Source organism: Oncorhynchus nerka, linkage group LG27 (genome assembly GCF_034236695.1).
Source record: "Oncorhynchus nerka isolate Pitt River linkage group LG27, Oner_Uvic_2.0, whole genome shotgun sequence".
In the NCBI taxonomy this organism is placed as follows: Eukaryota; Metazoa; Chordata; class Actinopteri; order Salmoniformes; family Salmonidae; genus Oncorhynchus; species Oncorhynchus nerka.
In genome coordinates, this window is record NC_088422.1 from 43,698,231 (window position 1) to 43,711,666 (window position 13,436).

The window sequence follows — 13,436 nt, forward strand, 5'->3', positions numbered from 1 at the left end:
TCTCTCAACACTGTGGGGAATGTAACATACATGTTTGTTACATACAGTGGATTCAGAAACTATTCACACCCTTTGGCTTTTTCCACATTTTGTTGTGTTACAGCCTGAATTTAAAAAAGCTATCAATTTGGATAATGTGTCACCGGTCTACACACAATACCACATAATGTCAAAGTTTTTTTTAATACAAATGAATAAAAAATGAAAAGCTGAAAATGTCTTGAGTCAGTAAGTATTTAACCCCTTTGTTATGGCCACCTTAAATAAGTTTGGGATAAAAAAAAATGCTTAACAAGTCACAATAAATTGCATGGACTCAATAATAGTGGTTAACATGATTTTTTGAATGACTACCTCATCTCTGTAAGGTCCCCCAGTCGAGCAGATTCAATCACAAAGACGAGGGAGGTTTTCCAATGCCTCGCAAAGAAGAGCACCTATTGGTAAGATGGGTACCAATAAAAAAAGCAGACATTGCATATCCCTTCGAGCATGGTGAAGTTATTAATTATACTTTGGATAGTATATCAATACATACAGTCACTACAAAGATACAGGCGTCCTTCCTAACTCAGTTGCCAGAGAGGAAGGAAACCGCTAACCATGAGGCCAATGATGACTTTGAAAAAGTCACAGAGTTTAATTGCCGTGATAGGAGAAAACTAAGGATGGATCGACAACATTGTAGTTACTCCACAATACTAACCTAAATGACAGAGTGAAAAGGAGGAAGCCTGTACAAAATACAAATATTCCAAAACATGCATCCTGTTTGCAATAAGGCAAACAGGTCCTGAACACAAAGCGTTATGTTTGGGGCAAATCCAACAACAGTACCACTCTTCATATTTTCAAGCATGGTGGTGGCTGCATCATGTTATGGGTATGCTTGTCATCAGCAAGGACTAGGGAGTTAAGGATAAAAAGAAACAGAATAGGGTAAAGCACAGGCAAAATCTTAGAGGTGGTTCAGTCAGCTTTCCAACAGACACTGGATGAAAAAAATTCACCATTCAGCCAGACAACCTAAAACACAAGGCGAATTATACACTGGAGTTGCTTACCAAGATGACATTGAATGTTCTTAAATGACCTAGTTACAGTTTTGACTTAAATCAGCTTGAAAAACTGTGGCAAGACTTGAAAATGGCTGTCTAGCAATGACATTGTTGACAGAGGTTGAAAAAAAACGTAAAAAGTAAAATGGGTAAATGTTGTGGAAAGATCTTAGAAACTTACCCAGAATGACTCACAGCTGTAATCGCTGCCAAAAGGTGATTCTAATATGTATTGATTCCGTTTGTAATTATGGGGTATTGTGTGTAGATGGGTGAGAAAAATAATATATTTAATCAATTTTGAATTCAGGCTGTAACACAACAAAATGTCAAAGGGTATGAATACTTTCTGAACACACTGTAAAGGTTTGTGGGATTGGCCTAGGCTCCCCTAAATCCTGATTCACAAACTATGGATGTGAATTAATACTGCTGTATTATTTCACCCAGAGATGATAGTTTAACTCTGCATATTTGTTCTTCTTCTTCTGGTGTGATTGATGTTGCTGCTGATCCAAACTCTCCTGATTGAGCTCAACTCGCTGGTCTGTTTCTATGTCGACCAACACATCTTGTCGAACAGTCTTGTGTCTCAGAAAGAGATGTACTGTAACCATTCACAAAACCAAGAAGGCCAAAATGTACCTTAAAAAAAAAAAAACTTTAATTAAAACAAAACACAAATCAATTGACTCATTAATTAACAAGATTATAAAACAGTGATTTTAGTTACATAAATAAATTGATATTGGTGTATCAAATCTTAATTTCATAAGCATGTATACATGGATCATTGTAATAAATAAAATGGAAAAACAGAAGACTATTTCCTACACGAACAGAACAAAAAGAATAAAACAGCTAGAAAGAAAGAGAAAATCCTTTCATTAGAGGATGAGACACAGGACGACGTTTTTCCACCAAACACACGAGGAAATGCTTTGTTAAAAGCACAGAGTTTACAGAGCCCGTTCAGTTACTAATTAAGGACACTAAAGCTGGGACCAAGGCGGCTTGGTTTTCACTTCTTGGAACACATTTGTTTGGTTGTTAGAACTCCTGTTTGGTTACTTTAAAAAGTGTTAAGACAAGGCAAGAGAAAAGTCTGTTTCTTCTTTCAAAAGAACAAGAGAAAGCGCTTAAAATAAAAATAAAAATTTAAATAAAAAATAAAGAAACAAGGCAAGTTATGAGTACAATTGCAGACCTTATACAGAGAGAGAGAGAGAGAGAGAGAGAGAGAGACGCCGTGTTCAGATGCAAGCAGACAGGAGGAGAACTGTAGTACATTGCAACGGAGCACAATCCCTGTCCTCGAGGGTCACAGTCCTTCTGGTTTTAATGGATCAATCAGTGTCATTGATTGACCAGAGATTTCACACTACTGGGTTAGCCAAAGTTAGAACTCTAAAGTCATGTCTCAACAGCTGATCAATGTTATGAAAAATCTATGCTCGGGTTGCCATATGCCATGTACAGTGTCATTGGAATATTGCACATCAGTCAAATTCATACATTTGTTAATTGTGAAACAATAACATAGTTTCACGGTACTCTAATAAATTGAATAGATACCAATCGAACCGTCGATACCGGCACAATAATCTCAACCAATGTTTTAGTACTGACACTACTCTTGTGAGCCTACAGCAACCCTCCATTAGCCAATTCAGTCTTTCTGGCACGTTCTGTGGTAAACAAAAGTACAGAAAGACTAACAGAAAAAGAGCGAGCTACAGCGGCTTCAAGTATTTCACATTACATAGAATACTCTGTATAATTTAGTTAACATATACTTTTGAATCCTCCATATTCAGACTTATACTATTGTATATATACACACACACAGTACAATAAATGCTCGCTCGTGTCGTGTGACGTTTTTGTTTTCCTGTACTCGTTCTTCGCTCTTCCTTTTTCCTTTTCGTTTTAGAGAAATCCCTGAGAACGTCTGTTGACAGTTGCTGAAGGTTCTACACATAGAAGAGGCCTATTAGAACCCGAATTCTAAATGGTATTCTAATTATTCTATGGTTCCACACGCACAGAAAGCATTGACCCTGGCCCGTTCTGAAGCTACACACAACTATAACCATGATCTGTAGTTAGTTACCCAGTCCGACACATCTTCCAGTAGCCTGGGTCACTAGTCGGAGCCGGTCTTTCTTGTTTTAGCTAACCTGTGTTTGGTTGTCTTGCCACGGCAGCGATGTACTGTAGCATTGAATACAGAAAAATCCAGGTAACCAGGCTAGTCTTCCGAGTACAGAAACAGTCAGGTAACCAGGCTAGTATTCTGATCCACCTGATCTCTAATGGATTTCTTCACTTTCTGAAACACCAATACAGTACATTTAGCAAAGACTGGGTTAAAAGGAAGAAGGCGTGAGACAAATGTCTCCAGCAACAGTTTCTCTTAAGACTTCAACCAAAAAAAAAACGAAGCCACAATTACAAGTTTGATGGTTCTAAGTACATTTTGAGATATATCTGCCATAATACAGCAAAATGCTAGTAAATCACTTTGTTAATACTATATATCCTCATCTCACGGTGCATGTGGCATTACCGTAGTCCTGTACTGCCATCCTCAACCTAACAGATATTCATTATTACCACATCTGAAACAACGAGTCTGTTAAGAGCATTATTCTACAACCTCTCGCATGCCTAATGACCGAGAGAAAACGCAAGTGCCGAGTCAACAGAAATGCTAATGGTGGTTTTCTCAAGGAGCCAAGCTGTGCAGTGCATCCTACGTTCGGTAGCCAATAGCCAAGAGGTGCTGTGTGGTTTTAAAGCCATAGTGTCTCTTTGAGGCTGCCAATGCGTTTTTACACAAGCGCTTTTGCACAAGGGCCTTTAGCCACTTGACCACATATACTCAGTATAAAACCAAAATGAAAAACACAATAAAAAAAAAAAGCTAAAAAAAACACAAAAAAAAAACACAAAAAGCCATTTTCGTTATCCTGTTTTTCCTCTCGCACACACAGAGAAACACTCACAACATTCACAACCTGACACATTTCTTCTTCTGAAAATAGAACACGTCTGTACACATAGCAATGACAGTAACAACGTTCATAACAATAACAGCAAATCACGATAATACCGTGTGGCTCTGTTGAGTATTTTTTCTCTCCTTCTTTCGCTTCGTCTCCCGCTTTACTTGTCCATGTTCAAGCCCAAAAGAAGTTCAAAAAGGCAGACTCGAGTTAATAGAAAAGTACTAGGGACCGACCCTGGTCAGCCAAACCGCTCCCTCACCAGCATCATGAGTTTCTTCTTGCCCTTATAGATCTGTTTGAGGTTGTCTATGAACTGGGTGAACTGGATGTGTCCGTCGTGGGCCATGAGGAACGTCTCCCGGGACTTCCCCAGGAACTCGATGAACTCGCTGTAGTGCCGCGGGCTGATGTGCGTGAGGCGAGAGTGCGTGGTGTTGATATAGGCCCCGATTGTGGCGTCCAGCAGCTGCCTGAGCGGAGCCTTGTCCAGCGACATCAGCTTCCCAGAGTTCCTGCGGCTGTGCAGCGCTGACACCATCCCCGGCGTGGTCAGGGTGCACCGCCGCAAAATGTCGGAAAGCACCGTGGCGCACTTCACGCTCTTCACCACCAGGGGGATGACGGCAGCTAGCTCGTTCTTGCCCAGCGAGTGACTCAGAGCGCAGGCCCACAGCACGTCGTTAATAGCCGGGTGGGTATCCTGGTTGTAGCTGAGGTTAAGATGAGCCATGGCTAACGTGGCTAGCTTGTACGCCCTCATAGGGTACCCTCTGTGCTCCATGTACCTAGCTATCGTAAACAGCTGCGTGTAGCTCATCCCCGCGACGGCCGCGTCCAGGACGATCTGGTAGGCCGTCTCGAAGGCGATGTGGTCCTTCTCGCAGAGGGTGAGAGCGGAGAGGGCACAGTTCTGGGGATCCTTCATGGCACACTGCAGGGCCAGGGTCCGGGCGGAGGAGGCCAGGTTCTCCTGCTGGTGACAGTCCAGGCGCAGGCGGACAATGGTGGTGTTGGACATGACGGTGGTGGCCACGATGCTGGTGGCCTCAGTCGGGGTGAAGAGGGTGAACCAACTCTGCATGATGCTGTCCAACGCATACACACCTGGGAGACACACACACACACACACACACACACAAAAGAGGGAGAAGTCAGGGGATTAGCAGAGTAATTTGAATAACAAGACAATCCATTTTCAAGCCTCATCCTGTCCACTAACTAAATATGTACTATATTATAGAAAGTCAAAAGGGAAAACGTTGTACACGTACCTACTTCGGTTGCACAGGTAACTAACCACCGTACCATTTCCCTCCTCCTCCAGTTCAGCGTAGACAGGGTTATCCTCATCACCTGATGAACGAGAGACGGTTAGGGATGGCAAAGAGGTGTGTGTGTGTGTGTGTGTGTGTAACTGTATGCCTGTGTTTGTGTACCTGTAGCCCAAGCTCCAGTGAAACTTTGAGCAGAGTAATGTCTGGCAGGCTGTCCATCAATGTTGCGATCTTAAAGGCATCCTGGGCCAGTTTAAAGATGTGAGACGAGGAGTGGATGTTTTTCTGGATTGACTCTAGCACCGTCTCCAGCTTACAACTATCACCTGGGACAACAGGGACAACACACATACAGTACAATGACAAAGGAACCCAAATGTGTGTGTGTGTGTTTACGCACGTGTGTGTGGTTACGTAAGTGTGTGTGTGTGTGTTTACCTTTGGCTGCGGTCAGCATGGTGGAAGCCAGTTCACACTGCTGGGACTCTATGTGGGAGAGTGTGAACCAGCGAGGGTAGCGGTTGGGGACCACAGACACCATGTGATGGGGTCGCGACAGGTCACCTGACGAGGCTGTGGACTCCAACACAGGCAACCTGAGGAGCACAGAAAAACCATAGGATCACACACAGACGCACACGAACACACACAGGCGCGTGCACAAAGTGCAATCAGCGACGCACCTCCAGCAAGGTTTTGACAGTGTTCTGGAGTGCATTATGGTTGTTGGCTTATTACTGAAATGTACTTCCAACCTAGTCCTTAATTACAGAACTGAATCAACTGCAGCAGAATGACTATTTTCTTGCTGTTAATGAAAACATGGGCTTGGAACACCTGCTAATGTATAAACAGGCCCTATAGGACAGAATGACAGCACACAGAAACACACGGTAGTCTTCATGTCTGCTACTGTGGGCAGCTCATCTCTAATTCAACCCTATTCTTCCAGCCCAGTTTCAAAGGTCTCGCTGCCTTTGAAAGAGAAGAGAACCTGGGCAGATCAACCAATCACAAAGCTAATTGAGTCCGTGGGGAAATTAGGGGATTCACCTTCCAGGCCTCTACGGCTGGACACACATCAAACACATCCTTACACACATCAGCGCATGTACACACGCACGCGGGTGCACGGCCACTCACACGCGTACGCACTTCAGAGAAAAGGGCCAGAGATACCATTGCCACGTGAGCACCAACAAAATCTGTATTTAAACATCTTGATCTGAAGCCTGTCGGGCCTAGACAAGGTAATAGGGGCCGGTCTGGCCAACAGTCTTGCTAGATAAAAGGTGGGAAAAAAGCAAGGTGAGAGCTGTGTGAGTGTGAACACAGACTCTGTGTGAAACGGAAGACGTGCTGATGCCATAGCAACAAGGGGTTCATTCCAAACACATCTAAAGAGCTGCTAAAAGCTCCACCACACCGGGGGCTTCTGGACCATTTATGGGGTGGAACGAAAGCAACAACAACAAAAAAGTATTCCCTAAATATGGGGCCTTCGTCAACATTCCTGTCTTTGTGTGACTTACCCGAAAACCACTGGTCGGGGTTGGTTGCGGAACTTCGATAAGCCAAAGCTTGGAAAATAGTCCATGTTTTAGTGAAAATCATACATTTTATTCTAACGCTGCATCTTCTATTCCACCTCAAAAACAAAACCATTGCTGGGGCTAGTATTCTCCTGCTCGTTCTCTTTCTCTCCTACTCAAACAGCCTACTACAGGTATATATATACAGTGGGGCAAAAAAGTATTTAGTCAGCCACCAATTGTGCAAGTTCTCCCACTTAAAAAGATGAGAGAGGCCTGTAATTTTTATCATAGGTACACTTCAACTATGACAGACAAAAATGAGAAAAGAAAATCCATAAAATCACATTGTAGGATTTTTTATGAATTTATTTGCAAATTATGGTGGAAAATAAGTATTTGGTCACCTACAAACAAGCAAGATTTCTGGCTCTCACAGACCTGTAACTTATTCTTTAAGAGGCTCCTCTGTCCTCCACTCATTACCTGTATTAATGGCACCTGTTTGAACTTGTTATCAGTATAAAAGACACCTGTCCACAACCTCAAACAGCCACACTCCAAACTCCACAATGGCCAAGACCAAAGAGCTGTCAAAGGACACCAGAAACAAAATTGTAGACCTGTACCAGGCTGGGAAGACTGAATCTGCAATAGGTAAGCAGCTTGGTTTGAAGAAATCAACTGTGGGAGCAATTATTAGGAAATGGAAGACATACAATGTCCACTGATAATCTCCCTCGATCTGGGGCTCCACGCAAGATCTCACCCCGTGGGGTCAAAATTATCACAAGAACGGTGAGCAAAAATCCCAGAACCACACGGGGGGACCTAGTGAATGACCTGCAGAGAGCTGGGACCAAAGTAACAAAGCCTACCATCAGCAAGGGCATTTATAAAAATTTAAAAAACAAATTTTTATTTTCAATGACGGCCTAGGAACAGTGGGTTAACTGCCTGTTCAGGGGCAGAACGACAGATTTGTAACTTGTCAGCTCAGGGGTTTGAACTTGCAACCTTCCGGTTACTAGTCCAACGCTCTAACCACTAGGCTACCCTGCCGCCCCATTGAAGATGAAACGTGGCTGGGTCTTTCAGCATGACAATGATCCCAAACACACTGCCCGGGCAACGAAGGAGTGGCTTCGTAAGAAGCATTTCAAGGTCCTGGAGTGGCCTAGCCAGTCTCCAGATCTCAACCCCATAGAAAATCTTTGGAGGGAGTTGAAAGTCCGTGTTGCCCAGCAACAGCCCCAAAACATCACTGCTCTAGAGGAGATTTGCATGGAGGAATGGGCCAAAATACCAGCAACAGTGTGTGAAAACCTTGTGAAGACTTACAGAAAACGTTTGACCTCTGTCATTGACAACAGTATTGAGATAAACTTTTGTTATTGACCAAATACTTATTTTCCACCATAATTTGCAAATAAATTCATAAAGAATCCTACAATGTGATTTTCTGGATTTTTTTTCTCATTTTGTCTGTCATAGTTGAAGTGTACCTATGATGAAAATTACAGGCCTCTCTCATCTTTTTAAGTGGAAGAACTTGCACAATTGGTGGCTGACTAAATACTTTTCTGCCCCACTGTATATATGTGCGCTGCACAAGCTAGGCTATACATCAACCATAAACATTATGATCTTACCATATCAATGACACTGTAAAACACTCAATGCCGTGCTTACAGCCAATACTCAAAACAGCAGCGTAAAAGTCCCATTTTTACAATGACATGTGTATCCATTTAACAGTAACACACCCTTCAATCCCAAGCCACTGATGAGGACAGCTACGGTGTCCGATTGGTCCTGTGGCACTATAGTGCCGTGTAAAAAGGCAGAACGGGATGCTTTTAGTACTTTTCACACCAGGGGTGTTCAAGAGCGAGGGTGCCAGGGGCCTCAGGGCAAGGGGCTCTGAAATTGTGCACGAATGTTGCATTTTAAACGCCTGTTATATTAAATGAAGTGTCCTTTAATATGGACCACATGAAAAATGTCAAATCTTTATTTTTCATTTTTATAATGAATGAAGACTTGCTAAACTGCCAAAACTGCATTTTGACATGTCCCTCTGTGCGTCCTCGGTGACCTCTAGGAAGTTTAACCCACTTTACTCCAACATTGATCCAAGTTTTCACCATCATTGTAAAGTCCTAGTTACTTTTGTTGCTTTGACAATGTCATTTCTGAAGATGATTATTTATTTAATGTGATTCCATGGACCCCAGGAAGAGTAGCTGCAGCTTTTAAAAATGACCCTGTTACGTGAACTGAATTCTCATTTTAATTATGGTGAAACCATAACTTTTGAAATATATATAAAAAAATAAATATTAAGTATCTAAATAGTCAAATAATAGTTTAAAAAGTAGGTGAGCTGGTTCTACTATTTATGACAGTTTTCCAGTGTTTTGTGGTGGTGCGGTCAAGTGCAAGTATTGGTGAAATGACAGAACTCAGGAAGGTTGAAAACCGGGCGGGCTGCTACGTTCTGGATAAGTTGCAGGCACTTCCTATAGTCATTTGTTTTTATTTAACCTCTTGAAATGGGAAAACGTGTTTTTTTATTAAGTTGAATGGGTGCTCTTTATGACAGAATGTTAACATTTGCTAAACAAGTTACCCTACTTACTCACACTACTCAAAAAGGCACCTATAAATTGGTGGAACGACCCATAGATGGATGTGAAAGAGAGCAACTATCCAGTTCCTTCACAGTCTGGTCCTGGTTTCTGGTGAACATCAGTGAGACTACTGAACTCTCTACCTCCTGGTCTTCACCCTCAGACAAAGTAAACACTTCACAAACGTCTATTCACTTCCCCAACCGATCGCATCCCGGCTTCCACTGGAAGACTTCGACTCAAGATCTCTTCTTCATACAAAACGCTCCCGAGGGGCCCGCGAAGACGAGTCGGGGCTCCACGGTAGAGACATTAGAAGATTTTGATGGACATGCGTCTTCATCAATCTTAAACTCCGGAAGCGTTAACAATACGAGGGTATTATCATGTCTTTCTAGATAATTTTCCATCTGCCCTGCACTAGTGAAATCAGCTGGGTGTGCCTTTTGTACAATCCTTGAGCTGAAGATCAATTCCTCCTTAGCGTTAAGCAGAGGTGTGAATAAGGAGAGGCTGTCTGAGTCTATGATAGTGTTGTAATGGGCCATTAAAAGCCAGTCCTTTTACCTAGCACTATATTTAACCAGCAGCACCTTTCCCATGAGGGTGGGAAAGCATACACTGCTATCATATTACGCCGGCACCACGCTACATTGCACACATTCATTACGTGCTGAGCAGACAGACAACCAGGACCCCGGAGCAGCTAGAAGTAGTGGCCACATTATTCTACCTAACCCCCTTCCACAGGGCTGGGTGGGGAGAGAAGTGGACTGGGGAGGCCTGGAGCCCTGTGGAAATGCTGTGGTGCATTTTCATTACACTCCGGCTTGCATCTTTCCGTACGCGACGTAGCTCCTACTCGTTCACAGTCATTTAGCATCACCACATTGTTAGCATTGTGAAATGGTAGAGAGATGTTAGCGTTAGCCACGTAGTTGTCCTGTCCCTGTAGGCCAGGCGTGTGCGAGCCTGCTCATTACACACACTAATTAAACTCTCATTAACATCATTAATATTCACTGATCCAGGTCCCCCTGCGAACATCAAAACAGAGCCGCCCCATCTGCATAACACACGCGCATGCAAAACACAAACGCAACACAAATAATGATAAGGTGAGAGACTCACCGCATGGCTCTCAGTGCAATCTTGTACGCCAGTTCAGCGTCATGAGGTAGGAGAGAGGTGAAGAGATAGCGGGTGAAGGTATGCATGGGAACACTCTCTCTGTGGACAATCTCTCCCAGGCCACTGTACGGCCCACCTGGAGACACACGGAGGGAGGAAGAACATGTTAACCCACAGACCAGTGCGAAGAGAGGGGGGTGAAACAGTTTGGAACAAATTAAAAGAACATTGAAATATCAGATGCAAAAATAGAAAATACATTTAATTATATTTTGGTCTGTGGTGCCGTATAAAAGGAGAATGTGTGAGTACAGCATACTTATAAGTGTGTGTGTGTGTGTGTGTACTATTGCGTGGCTAGACAGTGGCTATGATAGTTTCCTCCTCCCAGTCTCAGTCCAGAGGAGAAAAGGCCACGCAGCACAAAGCGGTCACCATGACGTGGTGAATGCCATATGGCCAGATGTGCAGACTATGCTTCCCTCCCCTCATCTCCACTGGGTTATTCTAGACTGAACAGCCCCTCCCCACCCCCCGACCACAAGCCCCATTACACCCCCCCAACCACAGACCACGAGCCCCATTACAGTCTCCAGCAGTCTTAGGCCTTAGAGCCTGGGACTCAATTACCAACCAGCCCAGAGGTGGGTGGTCATCCTGGGCAGAGGCAGGGGTTAGGGTGGGACTGGAAGTTTGAGGGCTAGGTCTACCATCTCTCCCACTCCCATAACCAAACCACAGCAGTCACATTCTGTCCCAGTACAAGATGTCAGTACAGTGTGTGTGTGTGTGTGTGTGTGTGTGTGTGTGTGGCTGCCGACACATCGCTAGTTTTACTGTGAGGCTTATTTTGGTCTGGCTTAAGGCGGTTCTAGTTATATTTACCCCACTGAATGAAAGATAATAAGATAATAAATATTGAGATGGAGGAGTGAAATGTGCTTCAGCATAGAGCCTCAATGCTTGGAGAGAGAGAAGGAGAGCGGGAAGGAGAGACCAAAAGCTCGCTCTCGTTTTACCTCACACAGCTACAGCTCAGCCATGGAAACATACACTCCACACATTCATAACAACCGTATGGAAAATTATTTGACACTTTATCCGATAACCAAAATAAAGGACACTGTGTGTGTGTGTCCTCACTTTCTAACAGGAAGACTGCTTGTTTGCGGAAGATCTTGACCAGCGTGTCATCCAGCTCCACTTCCTGCAGCTTGGCCAATAGCTGCTCTTCGTTGCGACACACCTTCTCCTGGGCATACAGCCCATCAGGCATGACCCTCTGCTGGCCTAAGCCAATCAGAGCAGTCTCTACAGCCAGCGCCCCGTATGATTCGCCCTCGCCTAGCAACCTCTGCACTGGCAACCGCTGCAGCTCCGCACGACTCACCACACTGGAACAATCTAAGTGAGAGAGAGAGAGAGAGAGAGAGAGACACAAAGGGTCAGTACCTAGTAGTCAGTTTTTCAGTGTTCTGAGGTTTGGAGCCTCCCTCCTAGTCCACAACACCGAGGGTCAGTCTGTCCCAAACAGCACCCTACAGACTGCACATTTGACCACGTCCCAGGTCAAAGTATTTGGGACGGGCCCAAGACCTCCAGCTAGTACTTTTCCATATCACCGGGCCAGCGTAGGAGAGGAAAGACAGAGGGATAAGAAAAGGGGAATGTGAGGGAAGGGTTGAGAGAGGGACCATCTGAGTGAGGAAAAAAAAGAAGAGTAGAATCAAAGATGGAGACAAAGAAGACTAGATTGATTATTATTTTTAGTACCTGAGAGGTCAAGGCAGGTGTTGGCCCCCTCCTCTGCCCCCCGTCCCGTCTCAGTGAGGGTGCTGAACAGGGTTCCGATGGGATCCAGGGGGTGACCCACCCAGCCTTCCATGTTGGTTATGGAGGTGATGGCTTTATGGAGCAGCTCTGTCACAGACAGGATGCAACACATGTCAACTACAGGGCACATACAGTGAGGGGAAAACAGTATTTGATCCCCTGCTGATTCTGTACGTTTGCCCACTGACAAAGAAATGATCAGTCTATCATTTTAATGGTAGGTTTATTTGAACAGTGAGAGACAGAATAACAACAACAAAATCCAGAAAAACGCATGTCAAAAATGTTATAAATTGATTTGCATTTTAATGAGGGAAATAAGTATTTGACCCCCTCTCAATCAGAAAGATTTCTGGCTCCCAGGTGTCTTTTATGCAGGTAACGAGCTGAGATTAGGAGAACACTCTTAAAGGGAGTGCTCCTAATCTCAGTTTGTTACCTGTATAAAAGACACCTGTCCACAGAAGCAATCAATCAATCTGATTCCAAACTCTCCACCATGGCCAAGACCAAAGAGCTCTCCAAGGATGTCGGGGACAAGATTGTAGACCTACACAAGGCTGGAATGGGCTACAATACCATCGCCAAGCAGCTTGGTGAGAAGGTGACAACAGTTGGTGCGATAATTTGCAAATGGAAGAAACAAAAGAACTGTCAATCTCCCTCGGCCTGGGGCCCCATGCAAGATCTCACCTCGTGGAGTTGCAATGATCATGAGAACGGTGAGGAATCTAGGGGGAGGATCTTGTCAATGATCTCAAGGCAGCTGGGACCATAGTCACCAAGAAAACAATTGGTAACACACTATGCCGTGAAGGACTGAAATCCTGCAGCGCCCGCAAGGCAAGGCCCAAGAAAGCACATATACATGCCCGTCTGAAGTTTGCCAATTAACATCTGAATGATTCAGAGGACAACTGGGTGAAAGTGTTGTGGTCAGCTGAGACCAAAATGGAGCTCTTTG

At 44.1% G+C, this 13,436-nt stretch overlaps 1 protein-coding gene across 1 annotated transcript in view; it reads right to left on the reverse strand.

Annotated features, from left to right (window-relative positions):
- Positions 1 to 1,700: 1,700 nt before the first annotated feature.
- Positions 1,701 to 13,436, reverse strand: part of LOC115111829 (zinc finger SWIM domain-containing protein 6-like) — a 50,039-nt gene continuing 38,303 nt past the window's right edge. The window contains exons 8-14 of the mRNA XM_029638305.2: positions 12,413 to 12,559; positions 11,783 to 12,043; positions 10,640 to 10,775; positions 5,782 to 5,939; positions 5,506 to 5,669; positions 5,341 to 5,422; positions 1,701 to 5,173 (exon numbers count right to left, since the gene is read on the reverse strand). Of these exons, the coding sequence (XP_029494165.1) occupies positions 4,308 to 5,173; positions 5,341 to 5,422; positions 5,506 to 5,669; positions 5,782 to 5,939; positions 10,640 to 10,775; positions 11,783 to 12,043; positions 12,413 to 12,559 (1,814 nt within the window). The 3' untranslated portion in view covers positions 1,701 to 4,307. The remainder of the gene's footprint in view (positions 5,174 to 5,340; positions 5,423 to 5,505; positions 5,670 to 5,781; positions 5,940 to 10,639; positions 10,776 to 11,782; positions 12,044 to 12,412; positions 12,560 to 13,436) is intronic.